The 26,857-nt window shown below is 42.8% G+C and overlaps 1 protein-coding gene across 7 annotated transcripts in view; it reads right to left on the bottom strand.

Annotated features, from left to right (window-relative positions):
* Positions 1-26,857, bottom strand: part of caska (calcium/calmodulin-dependent serine protein kinase a) — a 59,691-nt gene that overhangs the window by 15,205 nt on the left and 17,629 nt on the right. For 2 of the 7 annotated variants that reach the window (XM_046053406.1, XM_046053408.1), the window contains exons 5-15: positions 26,708-26,791; positions 26,063-26,162; positions 25,280-25,401; positions 15,457-15,534; positions 11,688-11,735; positions 9,786-9,866; positions 5,469-5,657; positions 5,269-5,347; positions 4,198-4,283; positions 4,012-4,080; positions 452-520 (exon numbers count right to left, since the gene is read on the bottom strand). In XM_046053406.1, the coding sequence (XP_045909362.1) occupies positions 452-520; positions 4,012-4,080; positions 4,198-4,283; positions 5,269-5,347; positions 5,469-5,657; positions 9,786-9,866; positions 11,688-11,735; positions 15,457-15,534; positions 25,280-25,401; positions 26,063-26,162; positions 26,708-26,791 (1,005 nt within the window). The remainder of the gene's footprint in view (positions 1-451; positions 521-4,011; positions 4,081-4,197; positions 4,284-5,268; positions 5,348-5,468; positions 5,658-9,785; positions 9,867-11,687; positions 11,736-15,456; positions 15,535-25,279; positions 25,402-26,062; positions 26,163-26,707; positions 26,792-26,857) is intronic. The other 5 variants (XM_046053409.1, XM_046053411.1, XM_046053407.1 and 2 more) reach the window with 3 other exon arrangements.

Raw genomic sequence — 26,857 nt, 5'->3', positions numbered from 1 at the left:
AGGTTTAGTGTGATGCACAGCGGGAGCCTGGAGTGTGTCCCCTGTACCGTCGTGACCACAGGAGGCCTAGTGTGTTGTGTCAGTGATGAGGCACAGCACGCAGCAGGCTTTATGAGGCACACCAATTTGTTAACTGAGATATCGGACACGGGGGGCCTTTGGCTCAAACAGATGAACGGGGAGAATGACGCGGGGCCGACTCAGGAGGTTTAGTGCACCACCCGCCTACTGCTAATTGTACTGCTGCTACTATCAAAGAACTCAGAACTAAACAGTAATACACACATCTACACGGACAAACGGATCAGCTGACGGAAAGACATGTGAAAATACTATGACATCAACGTGAAAAATGAGACGCACCGGAAAGGGGGGGGAAGGAGAAAGAAATGTGTCGCGGGTCTGATGGTGGGGTTTTTCTGAGGGGGGGGGGGGGGGGGGGGGTCCTTACCAAGATAGAACTGTTAATGCTGGAGTGGCCATTGGCAGGGGACTGCCTGGAGGTGTTGGGGGACTCTTTCTGAAATAAGACACACAGGTCAGCACAGCATACACACACATATACATCTCACACGCACACACAATCTTCTGGGCAGCGACCCGAGGCGATGGAGACCCACTACAGCGCTGATGTAGTGAAATGGGTCAGCAAGACATGAGAGACAGCATCATCACCAGCCCTGTAGCCTGCACGTCCTTACGTCACCACAGGGGGGCGGCAGATGAACTTCAGATCGAGACCATGAGGTCATCCCTAACACAGACTGCCACAGACCAAAGCCACTGACTAAATCCCTCACAGAGCAGCCAGGGTGTGCTGGAGGACCAAGAGAGCTGAAATTAGGATTGAATGCATGCTTAATCTCAAATTTAATGATTTAACAAAAGAAACTATGATAAGCAAGTGAAAATGGAGAAGGGAAGATGGCAACTGAAAATATTTAGCAATGCACTCTAATATTATAAAAGTAAAGAAATGAGTAAAAGGAGCTAAAATTAATAAAGCAAAATGACAAATCAGCTTGATGTATAAACTGATCACTCAAAATTCTCTTAAGTTTGTAATTTATGGATCTATATTTGGTTCGTCCTTCAGCTGAAAATGGCAGAAAACAAAGCTGTGGTTTGCAGCCGAGCTGTCGCTGACTCTGTCGCCTACATAAAGACAACCACAAAAACCACTGCACTGGTCTTTTTCAGTCCATTTTAAAATTACACACAAGGGTTTTATTTGGCCAGGTGCCAGATTACATGAGTAAATGCACGTCTGTCCCAAAAAGCCTCTAAGATCTGCTGGTTTAGCCCTTTTAGTTGTTCCAGAGTCCACAACAAGGCGCAATAAAGCTTTCCATTTACTGCTCCTTCCTTCTATTTAAATTTGGTAAACTGATGTCTTTGTGTCTGAATTGTTGGTTTCTATAAATTTCATGTTGCGGTACTTACAGTACTCTATATTTTGTTTTTAGTCTGTACTTTCCCTCCACTGGAAAGCTCCTTGTTTGAAACAATATTGATTTATGTACCCATTTAAAATAGTGAAAATCTGCAGTGATCAGAGACATTTTTATATAAAGAGCCTACATTTAAAATTAACTATTTAATATAAGGTTAATGGCTTACATTCCCTTTCCCATCCTCCATTAAGTTTCTCCTCTTCTTCATCTACTGAATTTTCTACCATCACTTTTCAAAATGCATGCAGGATGCGAGTAAGCACAGTCGGCTCTCCTGTCAGTCAAAACTCAGGGCTCAGGAGCCATTTTACGACTGCATTTCAAGTCTTTTGGTCCATGTTTATCCGTGTGTTTGGAGGAGAAGGTGTCAGAGTTTTTGTAAAACATGTGCGTCTTCGCCCTCTCTGTGTGCAACTGAGTGGTGTCTGTGCGTCAACAGCTTTTTAAATGGGGTGGACAAAATAACAAATACCTTACAAACCAAAAGCCCTGCAGTAAATAGTGTCAAGCTCAGTATGAAGCAGAAGAAGCAGAAGTTGGTTTGGAGCAAGTGTTGTGGGGGAAGTGTGAGTCTGTGTTGTGGAGAAATGAGAAGAAATGAGAGAGAGAGAGATGTATAAAATGTTTTTGTGTGTTTGACTGAACCAAAACAATGAGTCAAAACACTAAAAAGATCTCAGGGAAGCTGCAGGTGATAAAATAAATGTGAGCGACCCCTTTGACATCACACATGGTAATTTGATCCTCCGTTATTATGACAGTATTGATTAGTGTGGCATTAACTTGATGGTTATTTCTGAGGTGGCGTGAAGCAAATATCACGTTGTGTCTTTCAGGGCAGAAAGAAGCCCAAACAAGAGAGACGTGTTGTCGGCCAACTTTGATTACGCACCAGCCCACATCCTCCTCATGGAGATCCTGAACTATTAGTCACAGTTCTGCAGCTGAAGCCGTGAGACAACAGAGATAACATAAGCAGGGTTTGGGTTTGCCTGGCTATTTAACAACATGTTTAACTTTTCATATAGTCGAGAGAGCTCATATGGACGAGTGAGAGAGCTTGTCAAAAATCGTAACCATTCATCAGGGACGCTGGAAATCAGTCACAGGTGGGGGTGCTGACAGGAGTCTATATAATGACGTACAGTAACAACAATTTGAGAATATTTTACACTACAGTGGACAGCAAACTTAAACACCAACATTCTGTATTTCTAAACAGCAGCAACACAGTTAACAACAGGAACTAATGCATGAGAGCTGCAGGAGATGAAGAGGGAGAGGTGTGACCCACAACCAGGTCATTGTAGATTCTGATAATGCAGCGCAGTGAGGATATGGAAAGAAGTGTCGAGGTGATATAAAAACTTTCTCTAATGTTCCTCTGCAGCTCTGTGGTTTATAGTCTCTAACCCACGCTCAGACTGGAGTCTCAGTTAACAATGACAGACGCTGAATCCTCTGTGAATCCTCACTGCATTAATCTACAATGACCTGGTTGTGGGTCACACCTCTCTCTCTTCATCTCCTGCAGCTCTCATGCATTAGTTCCTGTTGTTAACTGTGTTGCTGCTGTTTAGAAATACAGTATGTTGGTGTTTAAGCTTGCTGTCTACAGTAGTGTAAAATATTCTCAAGTTGTTGTTACTGTACGTCATTATATAGACTCCTGTCAGCAGCGCCAACTGTTTCTGACTTCCAGCGTCCCTGATGAATGATAACGATTTTTAACAAGCACTAACAAATTAGGAAAAACCTCTAAAGTTAAATTTATAATTTCTGTGCACTTAAAATCATTGTTTTATTTGATAGCATTTGGCATTTGTGCCCTCAAAAATTGACAACACCAAAGGCCATGTGGCCTTGCCCCTAAAATAATGAATTTCCAAGCCTGGTGCCTTTCATAATGTTGATTTACAGTATATCAATCTCCTGCATTGCCCATGTCCTACTTTGCATGATGCTGCCTTACTCCTCTAAGGTTTTTATCCTGTTCAACTGCATCATGTTTTGATTTCTCCTGTTGTGTGTTTTCTGGTTGTTTAAATGGCTATTTAAACAGTTGAAGATGAGCCTTTTGGCTAACACTGGCAATGTACAGTGATTAATGTGCACTGTGTCCCTGAAAGTACATAAATGAATAAAATGAATAAATAGGTGTTTCTGTTATTTTGTCCACCCCTGGAGTGTGTGAGTGTGTATGCCATGGTGGCGGTTGGTCTGCAGGCAGGACGGGATCACACAAAGAGGTGTGGCTCATTCCCTGGGAGAGAGAGAGGGGTGGGGGGTGGGGGGGGGGGTTGTGGTTCCGGTATCTTGGTTGTGAAATTGGTGTGCTGAATATATCAGACCCAGCCCAAGCAAAACACAGCAAAACACACGCACAACCCACACCAACGCACTCACACAACATACTTGGGTTACACGCACGCACGCACGCGCACACACACACACACACACACACACGCTCAGTAACCAGGCGAGCAGTTAGTAACCAGATCAGGAGCTCACAATCAGCAGTGAAGAGGGGAGGAAGAGGAAGAAGAGGTGGTGTTACCTCACACGAAGAGCCCTGGGTCCGATAACTCGGCACTATTTTGAAGGTGATGCTGCCTCGCATCTCTCTCTGTGAACAAACACACAAAGATTGTGAATTAACCTTAACCTTCAGATCAGCCTGCGAAATTTTGCTGATGAACACAGTGATGTAGAGATACACTTAAGCATGTACCAACACACTCACCAGCATCTTCTGCAGCTGCTCAACCGTCTGGTTGGCCACACTGATGCTGTTGATCTCCCTGATCTCATCTCCTACGTGCAGCGTCCCTGAGTGGAAACCAGAAAGAGAAAGATGTGTAATCAGACCTTTGTCCTCGTTACTGAGTCACTCTGTATTTCACCAGCCTCTGTCGCAACTGTAGTGGAGAGAATCTTCCTTTGTAATAGAGCTGGTTTTCCAAGGAGTCCGCATGATAAATCAAGTGGGGATTAATTAAACAGTCACAATAAAAACAACAGACAAAGTGTTCCCTTCAGCCACAAGAGCAGCTGTTGAAATGTCTGCTAGAATGGATTTCTGCACACACTTATCACCCTGTTTGTTTGGTCTTCTCTTAAATGCTAACTGCACACTAGAGGATAAATGGGCCGAATTTGGGTCCCGAGAGCTGACCGGGAAGCGTGCTGTGTATTTGCTCGTGCAATAAAATGTATAAACCATGCCGATTCCCTCTCCTCAACCTCGAGCGCATCCACAGTTTGATTCTCTCCTTTTTTGACAGTCTGCCTCCATGTTTGTTTATGTCTGAAGTCATGATGGATCCTCCGAACCGCCGTTCTGAAACCTTTTCGTATAAACAGCAAGTGTGTGGTCCTGCGCCTGGAATCAGTTAAATCTGTCATTATGTCTGTGGCGTCCTACATTTTTAAAATCAGTTAAGATTTGAAAATCCTCTAGAGTGCACCAGGTGTAAGTGAAGACGGAGGAGGAGTTACATTTTAGTATAATGTCCATTTAGAAGACTAGCAGAAGAAACTCCTTCCTGTAGATTTACATTAATAACATGATATTTTATGCAAACTAAACCCTAAATTTTTAATTAAATTAAATATTGACACAGCCAGACTGCTTTTCTTCTGTGGAGCCAAATTTGACTATTTTACAAATCATGTGAGGCACGGCTCTCTGTCCACATTCGGTTTGGTGATCAGTCGGTGAAGGACTTGAGTCATACAGCCTCTGGGAAGAAATCAAAATGCCCTTCATCAGTGTGTAGGCATGAATGTCAGTGGTGAGATGGAGAAAGTATACCTTGTCTGTGGATCATTCCCCCGTGCATTATCCTTGCAACGATGCAGTGGTTTGAGTCGTTCATCTTCAGCGTGATACCCTGCATGAATGAACACAAACACATGGCGGATGATACAGTGCATAAGGTCTTAGCAAACAGCTCTGGTGTCATCTCATTCCAAATGTGTGCCTGAGTACAGTAAATATGTTGAGCTGTGTACCATCGGCTCGTCTGTGTTCTTCTGGAACTGGACCAGGCGGACTCTGGTGACGTTCTCCAGGTCCATGTCTCCGTTGGCGCTCTCCGGGGATTCTCCGTTCAGGTAGGGCGAGGTGGGTGGAGGGGTCACCCTCAGAGCCTCGTCGCTGTAAACCTCGTGGGCCACCACGTCGTGGGCCTGCAACAGCGCCTGTGGACACAAATGCAAGCACAGTGTTAGAGCGAGGCCTGGCTCAGACTTTATGTGGAAACAAACACCAGAGAAGGTGCACGGCCAAAACAGTTACGTTAAATAAGCGGGGACCTTGGCTGCAGTGTGAGGTGAGAAATCCAAGAAAATGCTGACGCTGCACTTCTTGTAGCAGATTTTTCAACATGTGTCCTGCTGCCGTCGGATGGCTGCAGGGATTTCATGAGCTGAAGGAGGTTTTCAGTATAAAGCAGCTGTCAACAGATAGTGTAATATTCATTTATAGATCACTGCAGACTGTTTCATTCGCATTAGACGTTATCTTTGATGCTGATTTAAACGTTTCTACTAGCTGGAGAGTACTTTGCTCTAAGTGATTCAGTTACTCTGCTGACAAAATCAGCAGACCGACGCTGCACGAGCAACAGATGCGGTTCTGAGACGTCTGGTTCTCAGTGCAAAGTCTGTGGGCTCCCAGAGCTCTGTGATAGTACTTTACATTTACACAGAAACCAGACAAAATGGCAGATTACTTGGTGAAAAGTGAAAGAAGAAGTGGAACTGCCTGGTAAGTATTCTATGAAACAAGTTAGCATAGCATAGCCCTGGTCGATCCAAACTCCATTCAGAAAACAGGCATTTTAACAGTTGAGTGCTTGTCATCTTGCTGACAACCCTGAAAAAACATGAAGTCATACTGTATGTTTTAGCAAATCTGCATCATGATGTAGTTATTTCTGTTATATCATTTTGATCCGCTTATTGCCAATAAATCGCAGCAAAATGTTTATTTTGGGTTCACACCGCTGTAGTAAAGCCGGTTGTGTACTCAAGCGAGTAGTCCAGCGATAAAACTTGTGCTGCCTCATTTGGTTGAACCTCCCACCTGTTTGCTCCTATCCTCCTACCTGGGCACCGTGCATGAAAATACCACACAGACAGACAAAGCCAAAGAGTATTGTAAATTCAGTATTTTATGGCAGTCAGGAAGCGCTCCTTAGACTTCATTCAGACCACTAAGGAGCAGGAGGGATTTACATCACGACTTCCTCTTACTCTCCATTCTGTAGTTTAAGGTAATCCCCCCTCTTCCATGAATGTCTTTTAGTTTTCAGCCCCCTCTGTCTGATATAAAGCATCGTGCCTGGTGTAGCTGCAGAGCCCGCTGGTGCCTCACGGCCACCAAGCGTTCGACTCTACTCTTCTGACAGCCGCAGAAGGCCTTGAGTGGCACTTTAACAAACCGCTCTGAACTTCAGAAGACAGCAATCAAACCGCAACAAAAGGCAAACCTGTCACAGTCTTCCCTCAGCATCACACCAACACACACACCAACACACACACACACACACACACACCAACACACGCACGCACGAGGAAGTAGAGCAGATCAGAGAGGCAGCGGCATGAAGGCAGTAACTTCCATGTCAAACTGCATCACACGCAAAAGAAACTTCCTGTTCTCAGACAGAGGAAGTTATGGTTGTGTGTGTGTGTGTGTGTATGTGATCTAATGAGGACAGGGTTAAGGGGTTAACTAATCCTTTCATTGCATGTGGATGTGCTTAAATATGAGTGAAAGCGGCACAAGAAACCATAGGCGAGAAAGATCTTCCTGTTGACATCAGGGGTATTCAAAAGAAAGATAAGGTGACGTTAAACCCCATGGATCATGCCCTTACTATCGCTGGAGAAAGGAAAAGGTCACATCAAAGGTCACTGTACAGTTTTTGTTTTAAATAGTGAAGCTGTGAGGTGACATAAACTGCTGCAGGAGGTTTCAGTTGTACTTTGGACGTTGTTCCGACATTCAGAATAACAAACGCTTGTTGTTACTAGGCAGCTCGCTGCTTGTATAATGTATATTTCACAGGCTAAATATTTAAATAATTACATTAATCTCATAAACGTGTGACTACTTGTCAATTACAACAGTCTTTAGTTGGGGGCAAAGTTACAAAAAACACTTTGCACCGCAGTGATGGACGAATGGTTACTGCATTTAACTCCTTAAACTGCTGTTTCTTTTGACAAATTAAACAAAAGACACATAACATGTTAATTACTGAACTTCAGAGGCGCTGACAGGCGTGACATTTAAACAGCGCCAACCCAGCTGTTTCCAGTCTTTCCTCAGGTTTGAGTCTTTTGGGTGTGAGAGGAAGTTTAGTTTAGCTTAGCTGCCTGCAAAGACTCATCGCACCCGGCCAAGAAAGAGACACATAACCGACTAAAAACCACAACTTTTCTTTTTCACACTTTGGTTTTTGTTTGAATTAAACAAACAAGACACATCATGAGCAATCATGTTTTTACCAGCTTAGAAATATATCAAAAATATGATCTATGTTAACTTTTAAGGACACTGAGACCATTTTACACGCCTTCATCTCATCACGCCTGGATTATTGCAACAGCCTTTTCACCCGTTTAACCCAAAAATATATTGATCGACTCCAGAGTGTCCAGAACTCAGCTGCCAGGCTTTTAACCAGAACAAAGAAAATATGACCACATCACCCCTGTTTTAGCTTCATTACAATTATATTACAATTTTGGATTTATTCACACACTTCAAAAACATTTATTGGAAGTTTTTTTCTATTTACATGTTTATTTACAGCATTAAACATTGAAATGTATATTGTAATAGGCTAGATATTAACTTATTGGGAGAAAACTGGTAGTTCTATGTAAAATCAGATGTTGAGCGCCCCCATGTCGTCAAAATGGCGTGATCCTCGTTTCGCTGCGATGCTTCGACTGTGAGATTGACAGTCGACTCAGGCTCCGCCCACTGAAGCATCGAAGCTTCGACTGTTTGGAGTCAGCCCTAATTTTATATTTACTTATACTTATCGTGTATGTGTTTTATTGTCTTTGCACTTGTTGAAGCACTTTGTAAGTTGTTGTTGAAAAGTGCTCTACAAATAAAGATTATTATTATTATCATGTTAGATAGGGAACTTTAAAGGTGCTGATAGGTGGATTTTTTTAAGGCATTGGAAAGAGCCTCTCGGCTTTACCTCTGCACATAACACACAGACATACGACTGGTACTGACCTTCTCATCTCAGTCTCAGAAAGAAAGGGAAACAACTGTATTTCCCAAAGAGTTGAACAAGGAGGAGGACTGAGAGGACACTTGTTCCTTAAAACTATTCAGATCCACTCATACACTCTTCACACGGCTCGCCCCGGTGTCGTCTGCTCTCACTTGAACTCGCTGGAATGTAGAACATGATGTAAAAACATGATGGTGCCTCTTTTTCTCCCTCCCTCCCTTCGTAACTTTACGCTCCTGTAGCTCTATGAGGGAGCCTCTGACCCGACACAGCACATTGCATCAGACACGCCTTATTGACCTCCATTCAAACCTCCCCTTCCTCTCTGACCTCACAGTCTGGACCCTCACCTTCCGATCATCTTGATTACTGATCTCTTCTCCCTCCTTATCATTTCATTTTGATATCGTCTTCTCTTCTCTGTCTACTTCTTTTTTATGTTCCCCCTCCCCTGCATCACACCCCCTCCCCTCTCGGCTGGTCTGTCTGTTAGATATTGAGCAGGCCACTGATCAGAGATGCATTAATGTGATAGGATTAAGCTGGGGAGGCTGCTGACAGCCCTACAGTTTTTTTCCCTCGAATGGATTAACCCTTGCTGCTCAGACCCAGACAGTTTAAATGCACATCTATTCCTGCAGAACTACTTTTAAACATTGTGTTGAAGTGTGAAGAGGCACTTCAGTTCAACAGCTACATTCAAATGTCAAACATGTGACCTTGTGTATCTGTTCGCCATATTAATGTGTCTTTGGGTTAAGTGAAAGAAGCTGAAAGCACTTTACCGCCTGTAGAAACTAAAGCTGAAAAGCGGTGCCTCTGACTCACACCTATGTCTCTCTTTTCAGCGCTTCCTAACCTCACGCAGAGCGATGGCAGAAGAAGTTACAGCATCTTAAAAGCAGCAGAATATAGCCGCTGGCTACTGAAGCCTGCAGCGTCTGACCAACAGAGACACAGGGATTCATGCTTCCTCCAGCCGGCATCGTCAGCAGTCCCTGAATGTTTGTTAGGAGGCCTCCCGCACAGGCCTGAAAGGGGTGACGGATATTTTTTGACTCACCATGAAATGTGGCTGCGTCAGTATCCGCCTGAGTTCTTTAGCTTCGTGGTTCTCTGGGTAGCAGGAGATCTCTTCCAGTACCTGAAGATGTAGAGAGAGGAAAAGGCATCACATGAGTTTGTTGTTTTAAGCCACAGTTCTTCTTCTTTACGCCCCAAATCGCGCACACACGATTAAAAAACCCAAGCGCTCTGCTGTACCTGCTGCACGGGTAAAAAACCCAAGCGCTCTGCTGTACCTGCTGCACCTCGGACGGCGTATGGAGAGCGACCCAACAACCTCACACAGTCCCCCTCAAACCTCCCCTCACACCACCTCCTACAGCTCCACAGCACAATGTGAGACCAACTCTGGACGCCACTCAGCGAGTCAAGGCTTTGCCCCTCCTCCTGCCCTTTTGACTTGGTTTGATGTCAGCTCCAGTTATGTTGCGCCTGACTGGTGAATGTGGCATTGTAGAGGTGAGGCCTCTGAGGGGGCGTGTGTGTGCGAGTACCACTGAAACCTGAAAATGTGGAGTTATGATGCACTTAAGTGTGCATGTCAATCTGACGGGTGTGTAGTTTGAGTGTGTGTACATTCAGGTATCTCTAAAGTCTATTAATCAGATTTAGTTGTTACGCTACAGAGCCAGCAACCACTGGCACGGAAATACATTTTGTCCTCATCGCTGCAAACTACTGTATATGAAACAGTCAGCTAGTCGTCACGAGCAGCAACAACAACAAGAGAACTACAGTTTATCATCGTTATCTATAGAAGGTGTCAGTTTATCACTTCTCTTCTCACATTTAAACCCACAGCTCGCTAGAGCAGATCTCAGGCCTCTTTAACTCTAGTTACACCTCGGGTAAATGCCCGGTCAGTTTTCACCTTATAAATGGAAGTAATTACAAAAGGGTTTAAAACTTGAATGTCTCATCCCACAGGCAACGGTTCATTATGTAAGGTCTTTATACACCACTGAAAACATAGCTGTGGATATTATATTGCATTTCTGTCAACAGATTACACACTGAACCTTTAAATCTATTTAGTGACTTCTGTGATGGCTCTGATCTCAATCAGACTACCTGATTGAACACACACATAATACAGAGTTGCATGTCGGATGAATCTTCCTGTTCAAACGCAGACTATTGTTCAGTATGGTACCGTCGGAGCAAAGCAGCTCGCTTGTGTGTTCCCCACCAACCCCCCTCTTCCATGACCTCCACTGGATCCCTTCCGCCAGACACTCCAGACTCACTTGTTCAGAGTTCACCTGGACTCTGCAAAGCCTCCATCCTTCACCCACCACTGCCTTGTAAGTCGCTTTGGGCAAAAGCGTCTGCTAAATGCCCAAAATGTAAATACAGAATATCATCATCACTAAATGTCCAGAGGCATGTTATAGAAACCTGTTCTCTTTACATCTGAGGGTCCTTTTTATTGGCCCCATGTAGAACTGGTTCAATATGGAGAAAGTTTTAAGCTTTAATAAAATGTAAATATAATGCAGCTGTTTGCTCTCCTATAGATGTGATTTTGAGGGTTACAGCTCTTTATCCTGCTTTTATTTGTGCTTCATTTCCGTTCTCTAAGAGATGATAATATTATGTAGAGCAACAGCATCTAGGTTTATGAGTTATTGTGTCATTACTTTTGTTCTTTCATTCTTATTGTTTGTGTGGATGTCTTGACATTTATGTGGACCTGAGGAAGTTTATTTATCTACATACAAAATTTTTTTTTCCTGTTGAGACGCAGCAGTAGATCACACAGGAACAGGAAGCTGCTACATTGCATAGATATTATCTCGATTTTCACTCCCCCTCAGTCTAAACCTCCTCCAGCTCTGCCTCATGCTCCACTCATTAGCAGTGTTAACGTGGCAGTGTGTGTTGAGGTCTCGGGGCTTACATATTCCAGATGTTTCAAAGCGCCACTTGCTTCGTCTTGGGTTGAACTCTTAAGTGGAGGGAAGACACAGGGAGAAGGTTATACAAGCTGTCCACTGTCCTTTTTTAGAGAGCTCACAGGCGAAAGTTCAGCGGTCAGGGGAAGGTGAGACTCCACCCCTGACTTTATTCAGTGCCAGCCAGTTTGATTTGGGCTGTGAATTAGGGATTAGTATCTACAGCCAAAGCAGGTTACTTAGTTTTGAGACTAACAGAACTTAGTCTGGAGGTAAAAAAAAGGTGTATTAGTGCAGTCAGAACAAAGCTTTGTGGAAGTTTGAAGCACCTTATTGCTGTTCTGTTGGGCCCTGAAACCCACAAGAGTCCATCGGAAGCTGCAGTCTGATTGGTTCAAAGCATTTCAGTGTCAGCCAGAGGGGAATCGGCAGAGACAAAGGTAAAGCAGAGGAGGAGGAGGTCCCTAAAGGCACAACCAGGATTACATGATGAGATCATTTGAGGTGAAACTGTATGTAAGCAGTCGTCGGCCAGTCTTCCCTTACTGAAAGTTTACCTGGACTACAATTTAAAAAACACAGTCGGGTAACGGTCCAACGCAGAAAATGTGGCGGCACGATCAACACATTTCAGACTCACCTTTCTTTTTGATTCTAGGACTAAAATGTACACACGCCTGAGAAGCATTTATGAAACTTTTCTGACTTCTTATTTTTTGAGGGTTTGAGATGATTTGACGCAGGAACAAAAGACACACCTGTTGCATTCGGTCCAGGTTCCTCATTAGTGGGACTATAGATTAAATATAAACATGCTTTAAACCACAAGACATGTAGTAATTTACTGCAGGTGAAGCTTTGGCTCAGCTGTAATTCTAACGTCATGATACAAGTGGGTCTGTGAGACTGTGGGCCTGGATTGTTTTGTCTCTGGAACATACATCCACAACCAATTACATTCTGACACTGAAGAATGTATTTACCTGTAATGGGTCTTTATCTAGAGAAAGTTTATTATGTGAGCTGCAGGGACACAGACAGATGCAAGGAAGCCAAGAAACCCGTACTTTTACATATAAATCTCTGTTACATTCAAGCCTTTGCCAGACGAATTCACACAAGAGTTTTTAAATCTGGAAACGTCTCTGTGGTTTTGTAACTGTGGCGAGCTCACTTGTAGGCCTCATCAAGCACTTGTTGAATAGCCGAATGAATAGTTTTTGATTTTAATCAATGGTTAGCCAAATCAATGGTTTCTTCCAAGGTTACAGTGTTTTCAGTACAAACTTTGCTCTTTGTGTTTCAGTGTCTCCTTTTTGGACTGCGGTGGAAGGATAGTAAGGACTGTAACTTCGGAAGATAACCGTGTGATTTTTCTAACACGGTGGCTGATTTAAGCTTCAGATAAACTTCTGAGAATATTTTTGGAACTGTGGATTTTGGGCAGTGTGATTACAGCAAACTAAGCCTGTTTAAAATGTTCATATAAGCACCTGACTATTGTTTTAAGATGTAATCCCGGCTTTAAGGTGCAATGACAACAATTAGCTGGTCAGGACAAACTTTCTACTCTGAGATGCTTAAAAAAATACAGTAGCCTGGTTAAACGCAGAGTTCAGTGTGCTTGGAAGGCTCGGTTCTCTCTCTGTGGTCATAAAACTAATAAAAAGACACGAGATATAAACACAGTCAGCAACTAAAATGCGGTTTCTCTCCCACACAGACAGTGTTGCATCTGTTGTGGCTCCATCCACAACTCTTGATCCGTCGAGACTGATTTAAGTAGGAAAATGTGAAGCAGCCTCTATAAGCTTAAACTTCTCGGACACAGTGTACCAGAGCTGTGTTAATTAGCCAGCTCTCTTTGACATGAACCAAAGCCACATAAAACAGATCTCTGCTCCCCTTAAATAGCTTTCCCTGTTTTAACAGCGCTGGGATTTAAGACGCCAGCCCTCGCCCACTCCCCCCTCGCCGCTCAGACTTTTTAATTGCTCCCTCAACAAAGCACACAGCGTAAACACGGCAGCACTTGCACTCACAATGCACACCACTGATTTCCTTCACACACTCCATCGTCTTTCACGCTCCTTGTTAAGCATGAGTTCCAGTCTGCACCCAGTACGCCGACAGGTAAACACATCAGCCCAAACTAACAGTCTGTATTTGAATGCTTCATCGCCAGGGCCAGACCCTGGAGACCATATTGCAACTCTCTGTAAGAAAGCAAAACTAATAGAGTGCTAATAGAGCACAAATACACTGCTGGTTGAACACAGAATCTGATCTGTGTGAACAGGCCAGTGGGCCAGCTGCTCCAACTGGGCCTGCTGAGTCACGGGGTGGTGGATCATGAACAAACAAACCTCCAGAGGTCACTGGAGTTGGAGAGAAAGCGTTCAGGGGACTCAGTAACTGAACATAAATAATTGAATAATTCAATCTCTCTTATTTTTCCAGAGTCAATATAATCTCAGTGTAGATGTAAACCAAACAGGGGTTAGCCCTTCGCCTGAAATCAAGAAGGTGTTTGTGGAGTTTATGTTTGCCTGGTTCCTTCCTCCAGGTGCTCTAGTTTCCCTCCAAACACATCACAGTGAACTTGTAAATATATATATACGAAGTACACATTTAAGGTGCCTCCTCTGTGTTTGAGTATTTCCCTATTTTACTTCACTACATTTACACGACGGCTTCACATTTTAAGACATTATAATGTATAATAGTTCTGCTCCACCTATAACCAGCTAAAAACAATGAACTTCCACATGAATGCATCAAAACTGTTAATCCAATAATATAATATACAATAGTACAACACTCATAAGGTCCATTTTTCTGCACTGAGTACTTTTACTTTTGCTGCCTCGATGGGTTAGTTTTTGTTATAGTGTGACTTTAAAACAACAAAGTCACACAATAACTAATCAACTGAGGCAGTGGTAGACGAGCACCTCCTGTGTTCTGCGAGGTAAAATTACTGTTTTTATCAATGGACTTGGTGGCTTTGACAAGAGCAATATTGGCACTGTTTCTGGTTAAACAGAAAGGATCTTGCTCTTTAACAAAAGGTCTCTCTCTGTAGGGATCTTTTCCATAATGTTGTCAGACACTTATAATAACAATCTGAGCCAGTGACAAAATCAAGCACTGTAGTGGAGGTAGTTTGATGGGGCGCAATTGCCTGCAAGGATTACGCTGCAGCCCTGTTTAACCTCGACACTGGACACATTTTTATTTTTTTTGTCCTAATTAGTCACACAGACACAAGAAGATTAGGAAATATGGTCTGAAGTTACCCTTTTAGGTAGTGGAGTGTGATGACGGGATTTCCTTCAGATTTTCATCCAAAAATGCAAATATTAGGCCAAAGACTCGAATTCCCCACCTTTGATAAATATTTTGATTATTAGAATAATTTTGATACATTTTTTAAAATGAAATTACAGTTGAAGTAAACCCCATTTTGCAGAGGACACCCGGGACCTGTGGTTGTGCGCCTCCCCCCCACACACACTGAGAACGACTGCTTTAAGTGAGCAGAGTAGGTGAGCAGTGGTGAGTTAGAGCTTTAGTGAGAAAGAGGATTAATATAGCCTGAGCACAGACAGAGTAAGGGTACAAAGAAAAAGCCAGCGACTAGTGAGCCTGTCACCTTTACAGTGTACGAACGTCATTGTTATGGCACACATTCACATGAAGAAGAAAAGATCAAACATCACGAGCATATATGATATACGTGAGCGTAAGTGTGAATGTGGAAAGATTATTCACCTCTTTGGCTCTCTGCACAGCATCACTGGGCGGGTTTCTGATCTGTGGGGATGACTTGGTGTTGATCTTATCGTAGAGCTGAAACAAAAGATAAAAAAATAATAAAAGTCAATCAATCAGTCAGAGACTGTGACCTGAGAAACACAAAGCACAGTGAGGTTGACATGATCAATGACTTCAACAGCTGATCAACAATCTTGTCAGATGAGATAAAGCTGATCACAACTCGCTTCTCCATGAGTACTGCTTAATTTAAGCCTCAGTAAAATGTAGGGATGAGTACATTTAAGAATGGCAGAGCTCTGAAATGAATAACCAAATACTTTTTTTCCCAATAGTTTTATTCATTTAACAAAAGGAGGTAAAGTTTTCAAATATTACAAGCTGCCATAAAAGGACTTTAAATGAAGAAAGTGGCAACATTTTGATTTAAATCAGGAACAATCTGATCCAAGAACAAATCAGTCTACTTTATTTATTTCTTTAACTTTTATTTAACCAGGAAAAAGAGATTATATATATATATATATATATATATATATAATCTCTTTTTCAAAGGAGACTTCGCCAAGAAGGGCAGCAAAACAGCATTTATGACACTACATATAAACACTACAAAACATCTTCCAAGACACCAATAAATAATCTTAAAGAATCCAGCCTATGGGAAATGTCTACACTCGCCCTTAAGGACATCTGCAACAAGGGACTTATGCTGCGTTCCAGGCAACTTGGAACTGGGAAATTTCCAACCTCCAACTAGAAAAACTACCCTGGAACGCCACCTGAAGTCGGATTTCCTACTTGTGAACTCGGAGAAAAAAAAAATAGATATGTACCCCGACTTCACGAGTAGCAGCTGAATTACGTCACAATACAATGTCAGCGCCCATGGATGCACACATTGTAAATGGTAAATCATAAACTAAAAAGCAACAACAAGTATATTTGCATGTATTTAAATTAAAATAATACAATAATACAAATAATACAATACCTGTTTTGTATGTACATTGATGTAGAAATATGTTAGGCCTATTAGGAAGCTGGCTACAGTAAAGAATCTCGAAGTCTTCTCTGCATAAAAGTTATTGTTAAAATGCCAAAATATTAGGAAGTATAACCTACTACACTGACTGAATTGAGGGTTACCAACTGATGTAGGGGTACACAGAATTAGTAAAGTAGGCTATAGGCTATTTATGTCAGTTGTTGCAGTTAAACTGCCATCCTTTTAATTAACACCTGAAGCACTGCTGAGGGTGCAACTGTGTCTTTACTTTGTCACGGTCAGCCATGGTTTTTGTTCACTTTTGGCGTCCTGCACCACCATGCACCTGGAACGCATTGAGGTTGGAAGTCGGAAGTTATATAAATATCCCAGTTCCGACCGGTCTCGAATGCGGCATTAAACTCCCTAAGTGGTACCAGCACCTCTAACCAGAGAGTCTTTTGTAAGAACTTCCTTGTTGACGGTGCACAATATGAAAAGGCAGTTCTTCCTAACTTTAGGAGTTCAGGAGAAAGTTTAGGAGGCTGCAAAGGTAACTGTGTAATTTGCAGAGGATTGTCTTGTACATTAAAAGAAACAAATGTAACGGTCTACGTGTAGATAGAGAAGGCCATTCTACCATTGGAAACTACAATGATGGGTGGACGATCTGGCATTTGTGATTAAGTGCAGCGCCGTATGGCAGGCGTTCCTAGCAGAGATGAGGCTGCATGCACGTACAACAGTTGGAACAAGTTCCTCCCTAGTATCCCAAGGGAGAGACAGGACTTGTTGCGAAAATAAAAACAATGTTAATTTGGCCAGATTTTTATTTTTTTGCAAAGCTGACCAATATGTACATTATTGTCCATCCATATACCAACATACTTGGCTGCCCACTACCATTTATTTAACCAGATAAATAAAGACAGCGCTAAAACAAAACAAAAGATGGTCGATGATCGATTTATTTATTCTGTTGGCCAAAGTTTTGTTGCTGTATGAGGCCAACAGGTCCATCATTAGGTTATCGTTACCATTGATATTATTATTAAACAAACTTGAAAGAATAAGATGAATAAAATCAATAATCTAAAAATATGGCAAAGCAGCTCACTTACATCTTCTTTTATATCACTGGAAGTCTATGAAGATTCTCAGTCATCCAGGTCATAGTTATCCAACGAAGGTTAAAATGAAGGGCAACTGGACTTGGTTGAAGATACTGGAAGACGTTTCGTCCCTTATCCAAAGGATAAACGACAAACGAGTGTAGGACCACCGTTTGAGGACCACCAGGTGCACATTTTAGACAGAGAAGATGGATGGTTTGAAAGAGGTGTCAAGGAAGCATCTACACCAGGGTGGAGAAGCCGTCATTAAACAGAGGAGGGGGTCTACACCACCACTTATCCCCCACTTACAATGCTGTCCTTTCATCACTTTCCAGGAAACTCAACAAACGTAACCTATTGGCCTCAGTTGAAGATGCCAACGATGGTCGTTCAGTCTTGGCCACAGGTAGTCTTAACGACTGTAACGACTGTTGTCACAGCAACAAGGAACACTAACGAACCAGCGGTATCGATGACCCGGACCAACGACCCCACTGAGGTTAAATAGCTGAGTTTCCTTTGGATGAGGGACGAAACGTCTTCCAGTATCTTCAACCGAGTCCAGTTGCCCTTCATTTTAACCTTCGTTGGATATATCACTGGAAGTTTAGATGCTCTCTTTGGGCTTGGAGAGATATTGTGCTATTTTTCATATGAAAAGTGGTTTAAAAAAAAACCCAGTTAGCCTTATGTATTGCACTTGTCCTCTGCCCTCTCTCTCTCTGTGTTTGGTTTAATTTGCCTTAAATGTTCTTTTGTTCTTTTTTTCCTTTACATGTATTAAATAAAAAGAAACTGTTTTCTCATCTCTGTGATTGAAGAGCGACAGACACAAGAGCTCTGTTTTCTCAAAAATCCCAGCTGACTAATAAACTGCGCTGACTAGACTAGACGGCTTGTAAGGGCCTAGTCAGAGATGAGTGTGAGAGTGTTTAAGAGACAGAAGAGGTTCTGAAACACAGTTTAAACAAAGGCAGCAGCTGTACCAAACCGAAGCAGAGGGGGAGATTTGAACAAAAGATACGGATGACTGTAGTCACCTAAAACAACTATTATCACGTTCAAAGACATGTGATGTTGGAAGAGCAAGTTGTATTTGACTATCTGTACAGTGCGCGAGTAGGAAATCCTGCATAAATCAGTGCACTCACAGAAACCCAGTCAGAGGCTGACACGGAGAGTCACAGAAAAACTGAGCTGTTGTACCAGACAGTTCAATGCAACCCGGGGACCCAGCACTCCTCTGTTCATCCCTCTCACAACAGCAGCAGCAATACACATGGTGTTGGGCATCATCACAGGGCATATGAGGAATAATCAAACAGCAGAAAGAACAACATTAACCTAAAAAATCTATATCATCATTTTGTGCCTTGTTGTTTTGAACAGAGAAGATCTGTGGATTTTCAGCACTGAAGGGGTTCAGTTTGCTTCAAAGTATCTAGGTCGGATATGCTGGTAGAGGCCACAGATGAAAACAGAAGCGTTTATAGAGGTCTAAAACTCACCACAGTCATTAAATAAACTCAAAGGTCTCAGGCCTGAATCGTACCTAATGTGAGCGGGTACGTGCCGCCACACATGCTGTCTGCAGCCACTGAGCATACATACATATTTACCGCACTCTTCTTGTGCTTTCAAGGGCGGAGTTGTCCACATCTTTCTGCCTTTGTTACATGTTAAACAAAGCTGGACTGACCTCTGAGGGTGTTTATTTAAAAATGAACTAAAATCACAGATGAGCTTCAGCAGCCCACGACTGAACAAGCTGTGAAAAACATTTAGATATTTACAGGCAGGAAATGTCAGCCTCACGTGCTGCGAACCACAGAACAGCAATTCAGGTGCGCAGTTTACAGAGATATGACAGACACAAGCATCACGCCTTTGAGGCTGTGACTGTATGTGCCGACAGCCATAAGCACGCAGCAGCTCCTATTTTAGGATGAGAAACTGTATGATATCCTAATTATCTATTAGTGACAAGTAAATTCAGACATATTTTCCTTAAGGGCAACTTATTACCATGCCTCTATTAGCAAGCAAGGGAGTAAGGAGCTGCCGAAACTAGCACATGAGGGGGAAAAAATACAAATGCAGTTGACTAATGCGCCTCATTATACAAGTCAAACGCCAAATACAACCACAGGGGGATGCTGGGATGACTTCAAATTAGCATGAGGCATCTTTTGACAAAACGCTCTCCCTGCAAACACATCAGAACTAAAACACACTCACCCTGAAGACGTAAGTGGTTTGTCAGAAAAACGCAGCCAACAGAGTGCAAACGAGACGGAAATTATCTGAGCAAGGAGACCGCATCCGATCAGTGTCTGCAGGATTTCTGGTTCCGTCTGTGTGTTTCGGCGCCGAGGAGGTGACTTGCAGCCGCACAGATAGTGATATAGGCCGTGCTTGTTGTGAATGGCACCGAGGCCTGACAAAAGAAGCCATTGTTTCATGTGAGGCTGCACTCTTCTGTCCTTTTTTGACTCCCCCTCCTCTTAGAGCAGGGCAGGGGTGTGAAACTGAGGCTGAAAAGGAGACATCTGCAGCCCCAGGCTCCCTCTGACACACACACACACACACACACACACACACACACACACACACGCAAGATCCTCTATACTCCTGCAACCCACTTCAACCTATTCAGCCTCCAGCAACTGGGAGAGCCTTTAGCATAACGCACACATCTCTCTTTAGAGTCACTTTTGCTCGGTTAACTCTATCCAAGTGCAGGTAGCTCCCTCAAACATTTTAATTTCAGCCTCTTAAAACTATTTGGCTTCTCGGAAGTTGTTAAAGAAGAAGTTTTGGCCTCGTCATTAAACCAACGCGAGCCTCTGCAGCAGCGTATCGATGGTGAGATGAGCTTATGTTTGCGAGATCACGAGTTTGAATCACAGGGCCAGCTCTGAACAGAAGGGTGGGAAAAGTCACTGTTTGTCTCCCCTCCTTCAACCACCGCTCACCCTTTTAACCACTTGCCCCAGATACGCTGCTATGCCGCAGTGCCGAGATGCTCACAGACGTCTGTGTTTTGATCTTCATGACTCAGAAGGCCTCTGTGATGGTTTGTGATACAACTGTGAGTAGGCATGGCATTCTGTTTTTTTTTTTAAGATCAATGTGGACTCCACTGATTATTATCAGTGGACGACGATTATTGTCGTGTGTTATGCTAGTAGCGGCTAATGTATCCTGGAGGCTGCAGCAGAGATGAGCAGTGGGATTAAAGAGGTCAAGGGATATCACTTCTTTCTAACTCCACACCAACTGATTTGTTTCCTTTTGAAACTTGCAGTATTCAGCCACAACCAACTGAAGTGACACATGTAGCGAAGGGAGAGGGCAGTCACCCCACCCTGATTTGAACCCAGGTCTAACGGGTACCAAAACGTGCAACTGGACACAGCGCCAAGAGCCAGGCTCAGAAAGCTTTTCCAACGCTGCCAGAGCAGCTGTCATTACGCACAGCTGCGACTACTTATAGCTCCTGTATGAATAATTTATGTACCGGTGACATCTCAATAATCACCATTAAACAGCAGGAAGGTATTCAATCATTTGTTTCTAGTGCTCATACCGAAACAGACGTCCCTGCCTACAGCTCTGTTATGAACAGAGAAGCTGATGTTTCAACTCTGTGTGAACATCATGAAGATGTATTTCACAGCTGTTTACCACAGAGTACTGTTTTATCAGTACTAAGTATTATAAGTTCTATATAGCACAACCCTTGTTTTTTTGATACCAAAAAATTTTTAACACAGAAATTAAAATGGGTAAATGACAAAACCTGAAGAAGGAAAATCCTGTATTTGCTTTGCGGGCCGCATCCCTGTAATTTAAGTCCAGCGAGTACTCCACCTTCACATTGAGATTTTCAGCTGATCAGCCAGGTCTCTCTTTTCCCGCCAAAACAGCCATGACCCGTCGAGGCATGGACTCCGCTGTGTGTTCTGACACCTTTTTATCAGAACCAGCATGAACTTTTTCAGCAGTTTGACCTACAGCAGCCCGTCTGTTGGGTCCACACGGGCCAGCCTTTGCTCCTCACATGTATCAGTAAACCTTGGCCGCCCATGACCCTGTCGCTGGTTCACAGCTTTTCCTTCCTTGGACCACTTCTGATAGGTACTGACCTCTGCAGACTGTTTTGCGCTGTTCTGACCCAGTCGTCCATCACAGTTTGACCTTTGTCAAAGTTGCTCAAATCCTCATGCTTGCCCATTTTTCCTGCTTCTAACATGAGGACAAAATGTTCACCTGCAATCAAATATATCCCACCTGCTGACAGGTGCCATGGTAACGAGATACATCTCTCTCTCTCTCTCTCTCTCTCTCTCTCTCTCTCTATATATATATACACACACATACATACATACATACATAATATACACACACACACACACACACACACACACACACACACACAGTATGCAAACCCCTTAGAGAAAGAGAACAGACTATTGCTGAATATGAACACACATCAAAGTTAATAGCAGTTATGCAGAATTCACTATTCTGATCTGAGTTCTTAGCCTTTAAACTACCCAATTGTTGATCGCATTCTTGTAAATTCTCACGTGCTGCCAACAGATCTTCTGTTTGACACCCAGAGACAGACGCACACACAGAGAGAGGACAGAGTAAACACAGTGGATTAAGGGAACAGAAAACCGAGACGCCTAATAACAACACAAAAAGACAAAACGCTGCTCTCAGAGTTTCAGACAAACTGTGTGTTAATCTAAAATGCCGTCTAGCCTCACCGCCGGCTGCTGGGTGAAGTGGGATGTGTTACCCAATATGGTTGTGATGTGGTGAATCAGTTGTTGAGCTGTAGGTCAACAGACTGCTGCTGAGACCTGCTGTCAGTCCAGTTCAACGCTTGTGTTTCTCACAAACAAAATCTTATGTACATCTTATTTAGAGCGCTGTTTATTCTTAAGGACGCTCAAACTACTGGCCTGGGGGCCATATTCATCTCGCTAGACACTTTCCAAAAGCGCTCAACATGTTTAATATTTCTCCTTAAGGGGGGGGGGGGGGGGGGGGGGGGGGGGGGGTTCACAGGTGCCTCGTGGACACGTGTGGCCGCAAGCCTGTTTTGGGCCTTTTTACTGGACAACCACGTGTTGTTTTGCTTGAAGAGATCTGTGCTGATTTTAATTTATTGTACTTAAGAGATATATGGGTATTTTCTGTTTTTTTAACCTTGGCCTTAATATCACATATTTTGGCAAAAACCTTTGAACCCGTGCAGAAGATGGCTTCAGGCGGCAGTTGTTGCAGGAAGACAACGGTGGAAACGAGAGTCAGAGTTGGAGAGAGGAGTTTGTTGTGTTGGAGTAACGTTAGGAAATAAAATCTTGCTAGCAGCTCCTCAACAAACTCCTCTCCCTCGTTTCCACCGTCGTCTTCCTGCAACAACTCGCCTCTCTCACGAGATTTCAGAGCGAGAACAGTGCTTGAGCGAGACTTCAGTTTGGGTGACACTGGGAGTCCTTTGTTGGGATCCTCTCCATGATGCTGTCAGACACCTGGTATACCAGTCTAAAACTGTAGGTGGCAAAAAAGAAGCAATTTTCACCCCGAATGCATACGTTGCAGCCACTGCAGCCAGTTCAGCTGCTGGCTGAAGCACCTACTGCATGGATTCAAAACTTTTTGTACCTACTGATCATTTTAACACCAACATGTGTGAGAATAAGGTCCACATTTAAAAATACAGAAATTACCCTGTTGTAGCCAATTTTGAAAAGCTGTGGGGAATTAGGATCTGAGGAAGCTACATAGTTTTTCAACTGTGCATGAGTACATGTAGGGTTGGGTATCGTTTAAAATTTTACGATACCAGAACCAAAACCAGTACCCTTAAAGTGATACCGATACCAATAGGGTTTGATACCTTGGTAGTCTATTATTATTTTTATTGTTGTTATGGACACGCAAGATTATCCATTTTATTTTTTTCTTGTTTCAAATAACTGTTATATAAAAGTATTTGGAAATTGTATCAGATCCTCCTCATCCTAATTAGTTCATCCAAACGGGCTATTATATGGGGAATGACTATAGCTTGCAATTTTTTTATATTTGAGAGGAGGAGTGAAATATTTTAGTGACCAAATAAGTTGTAGGAAACAAATTTAAGGTAATTTTTTGATTCGTATGTTGAAAGTAAACAACTGAAATTATTTTGTTAACTTTTGATCAAACTGAATTGAAAGATCTCTGCGATTGCCTTTTCTTTTATTGGTGAGTCGCAAACCTCCAAAAAACGACAGATACAAGTATAAAACAAGAAAGCAGTCTGTTTAAACAAGTCACTTAACTACACTAAAGACGCACAGACAGAGGTAGAGAGAGGCTGCACGTCCAGCTGATGTAACCAACTACACCTGAAGCAGCTGCAGCTGCAGGCTCTGAGTAAAATCAGCTGATCGCTGCTGCGCCACAAACGCGTTTCGATCAGTGACAAGTGATGTGAATAGCAAATAAAACTGTGCAGAGAAGTGTTAAATGATACCAGAAGATGAAACCAACGGAAAGCCAAGCTTGTGGTGATAAACTTGATAAACAGTGACGAACACGCCTGAGAGCGCAGATGAAGGTGAGCGGCTGTTAAAATCAGCATGGACTCGGCGCTGCAGCTTTTTTTTATACAGTTCATGGTGCAGGCACGTAAGGGGGAAAAAGGCATGCTCTTCTCTTTCTTTCGTGTGTTTCTTGCGGGTTTGGCTGCAAGCAAAACCATACAAATAGTCATTTATTGCCATGATGTGGTTACAAAAAGTATCGATTGAAGTACTGGTTTGACTGGAGACGTTTCGATTCTACTGACACTGGGCTGTTTCAGTCGATACCATAAAGGTATCGAGTAGTGATACCCATCCCTACGTCTATGTGTGTGTATATTCGTGATGGATTTTGTCATGTGCCACCATTAGTACCTTGTTTATTGTTTTTGCATACGTACAAGCTCATTTTATATCGGTCATGCAACAACAATGTTTTGTTTGTCATTTCAATCTGATTAAACTAAAGTGTTAACCGCATGCCATGGCAGACCAGATATTTTGCACCACTAAGTGTTGGAGAAGATGTCAAATTCCCTCAAGTGGCTGCCACTACATACCCTTTAATAAGACTACATTTAGTTTGATTTGGTTATGTTTACATGCAGCAACAAAACCATTTCTGCTAACACCGAGTGAAACACTTATTATTTTATGTGACTATCCAACGCGTTTCCAGGAAGTCACATATTAACCATTAACACAGAGAGCTGTGACACAGCAGGTTAATGTGTGCAGATACACAGAACTTTGTGTTATAGATAAAAGTAACCCCAACAGATCAGTTTCTAAATGACCAACTCCTCTCCTTGTTTCACCGCCTCACTGCATGAAACTTCTCACTTTTGCACCACAGCTCACTGCACTGGACACGAACATTGTGTAGTTTCGAGTCTATGCCATTTCGAGTATGCGACCCATTTAGTGGTTCTTAAAGAAACTGCAGTTGCTGCGACTGGGAACATGAAACACAGCACTTCCTGCTGCTTTTATGAACTGAACATTATTGTGTTCGATTAATTTTAAGTAGATTAAATAACATCATAATAAAAATGAATGGCTCATAAAAAGGTGGATATATTCCAGTGTGCTTACTTGTGTTGGTGTATATGTTTGTGTGTGACACTTACGTCCAGCAGTGTGTGCAGATGCTGGTCCTGGAAAACACTGTGAAGGAAATCTAGATCCTTTTCACTGCAGTCTGTCAAGGCGTGGATCTCCTCTAAACTGTCCAACACCTGAGACACAGCCCCTGCAACCCACACACTGTTTATTTAGCCTCGCTGTGGTTCCTATTATGCATGTGAAGATTAAAGGCAAGCTACTAAAAACTGAAAGACAACTGTCGGTCAAGTTAAGGGCAAGTAACTAGCATCACAACACACAGAGAACCCAGGGATACCTACGTTCAGCTGCTAGTAGTCCTAACAGGCGGGAAGCATTAATAGAAACAGACAAACAAATAAACAGACCAACAGTTTGCAAGTGAACACAGGTGTTAAAAACAGCTGGAGGCAATTGTACACAAGCAGATTATATTTATAATAATAATATGAATATTATTGGAAGGAGGAAATGAAAAAGTGGTTGCAAGCATACATCAACAGAAGTTTCATGTGTTGCTTTTACAGCGTTTATTAACCTTCATGATCAGATAAGGAGGAGAGTAAGCGCATGTCTAAACAATCTGCAGATCCCAGTGTTCATATTTCTGCATGAGGTAAGTGTGAGAGGAGCTAAAACAGAGTTAGCTTGCGGTAACAACAGCCTGCGCAGACAAAAGAAGAACCCACCACAGGAAGGAAATCTGAGGAAGGAAGTGTCCCAATGATGAAAGTGAGGCTTCATCTAAACATCTGTTTTTGTTTAAAAACGGGGTTTTAAAATTAAGACAGAGGTGTCCTTGTGTGTACCTGAGGACGTGGGGTCTTCAGAGAAGTCATGGAGTTCCTCAGGGGGGTCTCCGTAGAAGGAATTAAACTTGTGGCTGGAAACTGCAGCCAGGACAGCCCCCTGAAAATACAACAACAGCAGCAGAGAAGCATCAACATGTGGAACTATGAAGATTTATCTCACCATCTGTCACACAGTGATGGTTTCTCGACAAGTGTTGACATTTTTTATAAAGCAAGCATGTGTTAGGCTTGGGTGGTATCAAGTTATCACAGAATACCCGGGTATTTAGAAATCTAGCCGGCATGACTTTCAATACCATGAAAAATACCACAGAGACTGCACTGAGCTGATGTGTTTTAGTGAACGCCTTCATTCACTGACAGACTCATCTACACTGCACACTTCCTGCTGACCTCCACTGCTCACCTTTCCTACTTATTTCCTATCAGTTCAAGATTCTACAGGCCATAAGGATTAAACCCAGTGAGACTAACTGCATATTAGACACATAGCATTGTAGGCTAGATGATGTCATGCATGCTACATGCTTTTTTACACACAAAAACTGTCATATAGTGTCTGATAGCCTGGTGAAATGTCTGATAGGTATGAAGGTATGAAAAAGTAGATACCACCCAAGCCCAGTGTGTGTAGATGCAAACCTTGAGCTTCCTCCTGGAATTGAACTTTCTCAGCTGTTCCACAGTCTCTGGCAGGTGGATTTTGTAGGCATAACGGTCCCTCTCCTTGAAAAATCCAACACAGAAAAGAAAATTGCTTACCACAAGCGAAGGCTTAAAAGGGGAACTCCG

Source organism: Micropterus dolomieu, linkage group LG07 (genome assembly GCF_021292245.1).
Source record: "Micropterus dolomieu isolate WLL.071019.BEF.003 ecotype Adirondacks linkage group LG07, ASM2129224v1, whole genome shotgun sequence".
In the NCBI taxonomy this organism is placed as follows: domain Eukaryota; kingdom Metazoa; phylum Chordata; class Actinopteri; order Centrarchiformes; family Centrarchidae; genus Micropterus; species Micropterus dolomieu.
The sequence above is the reverse complement of the archived record's forward strand: the minus strand, read 5'-3'. Positions and strand labels throughout refer to the sequence as shown.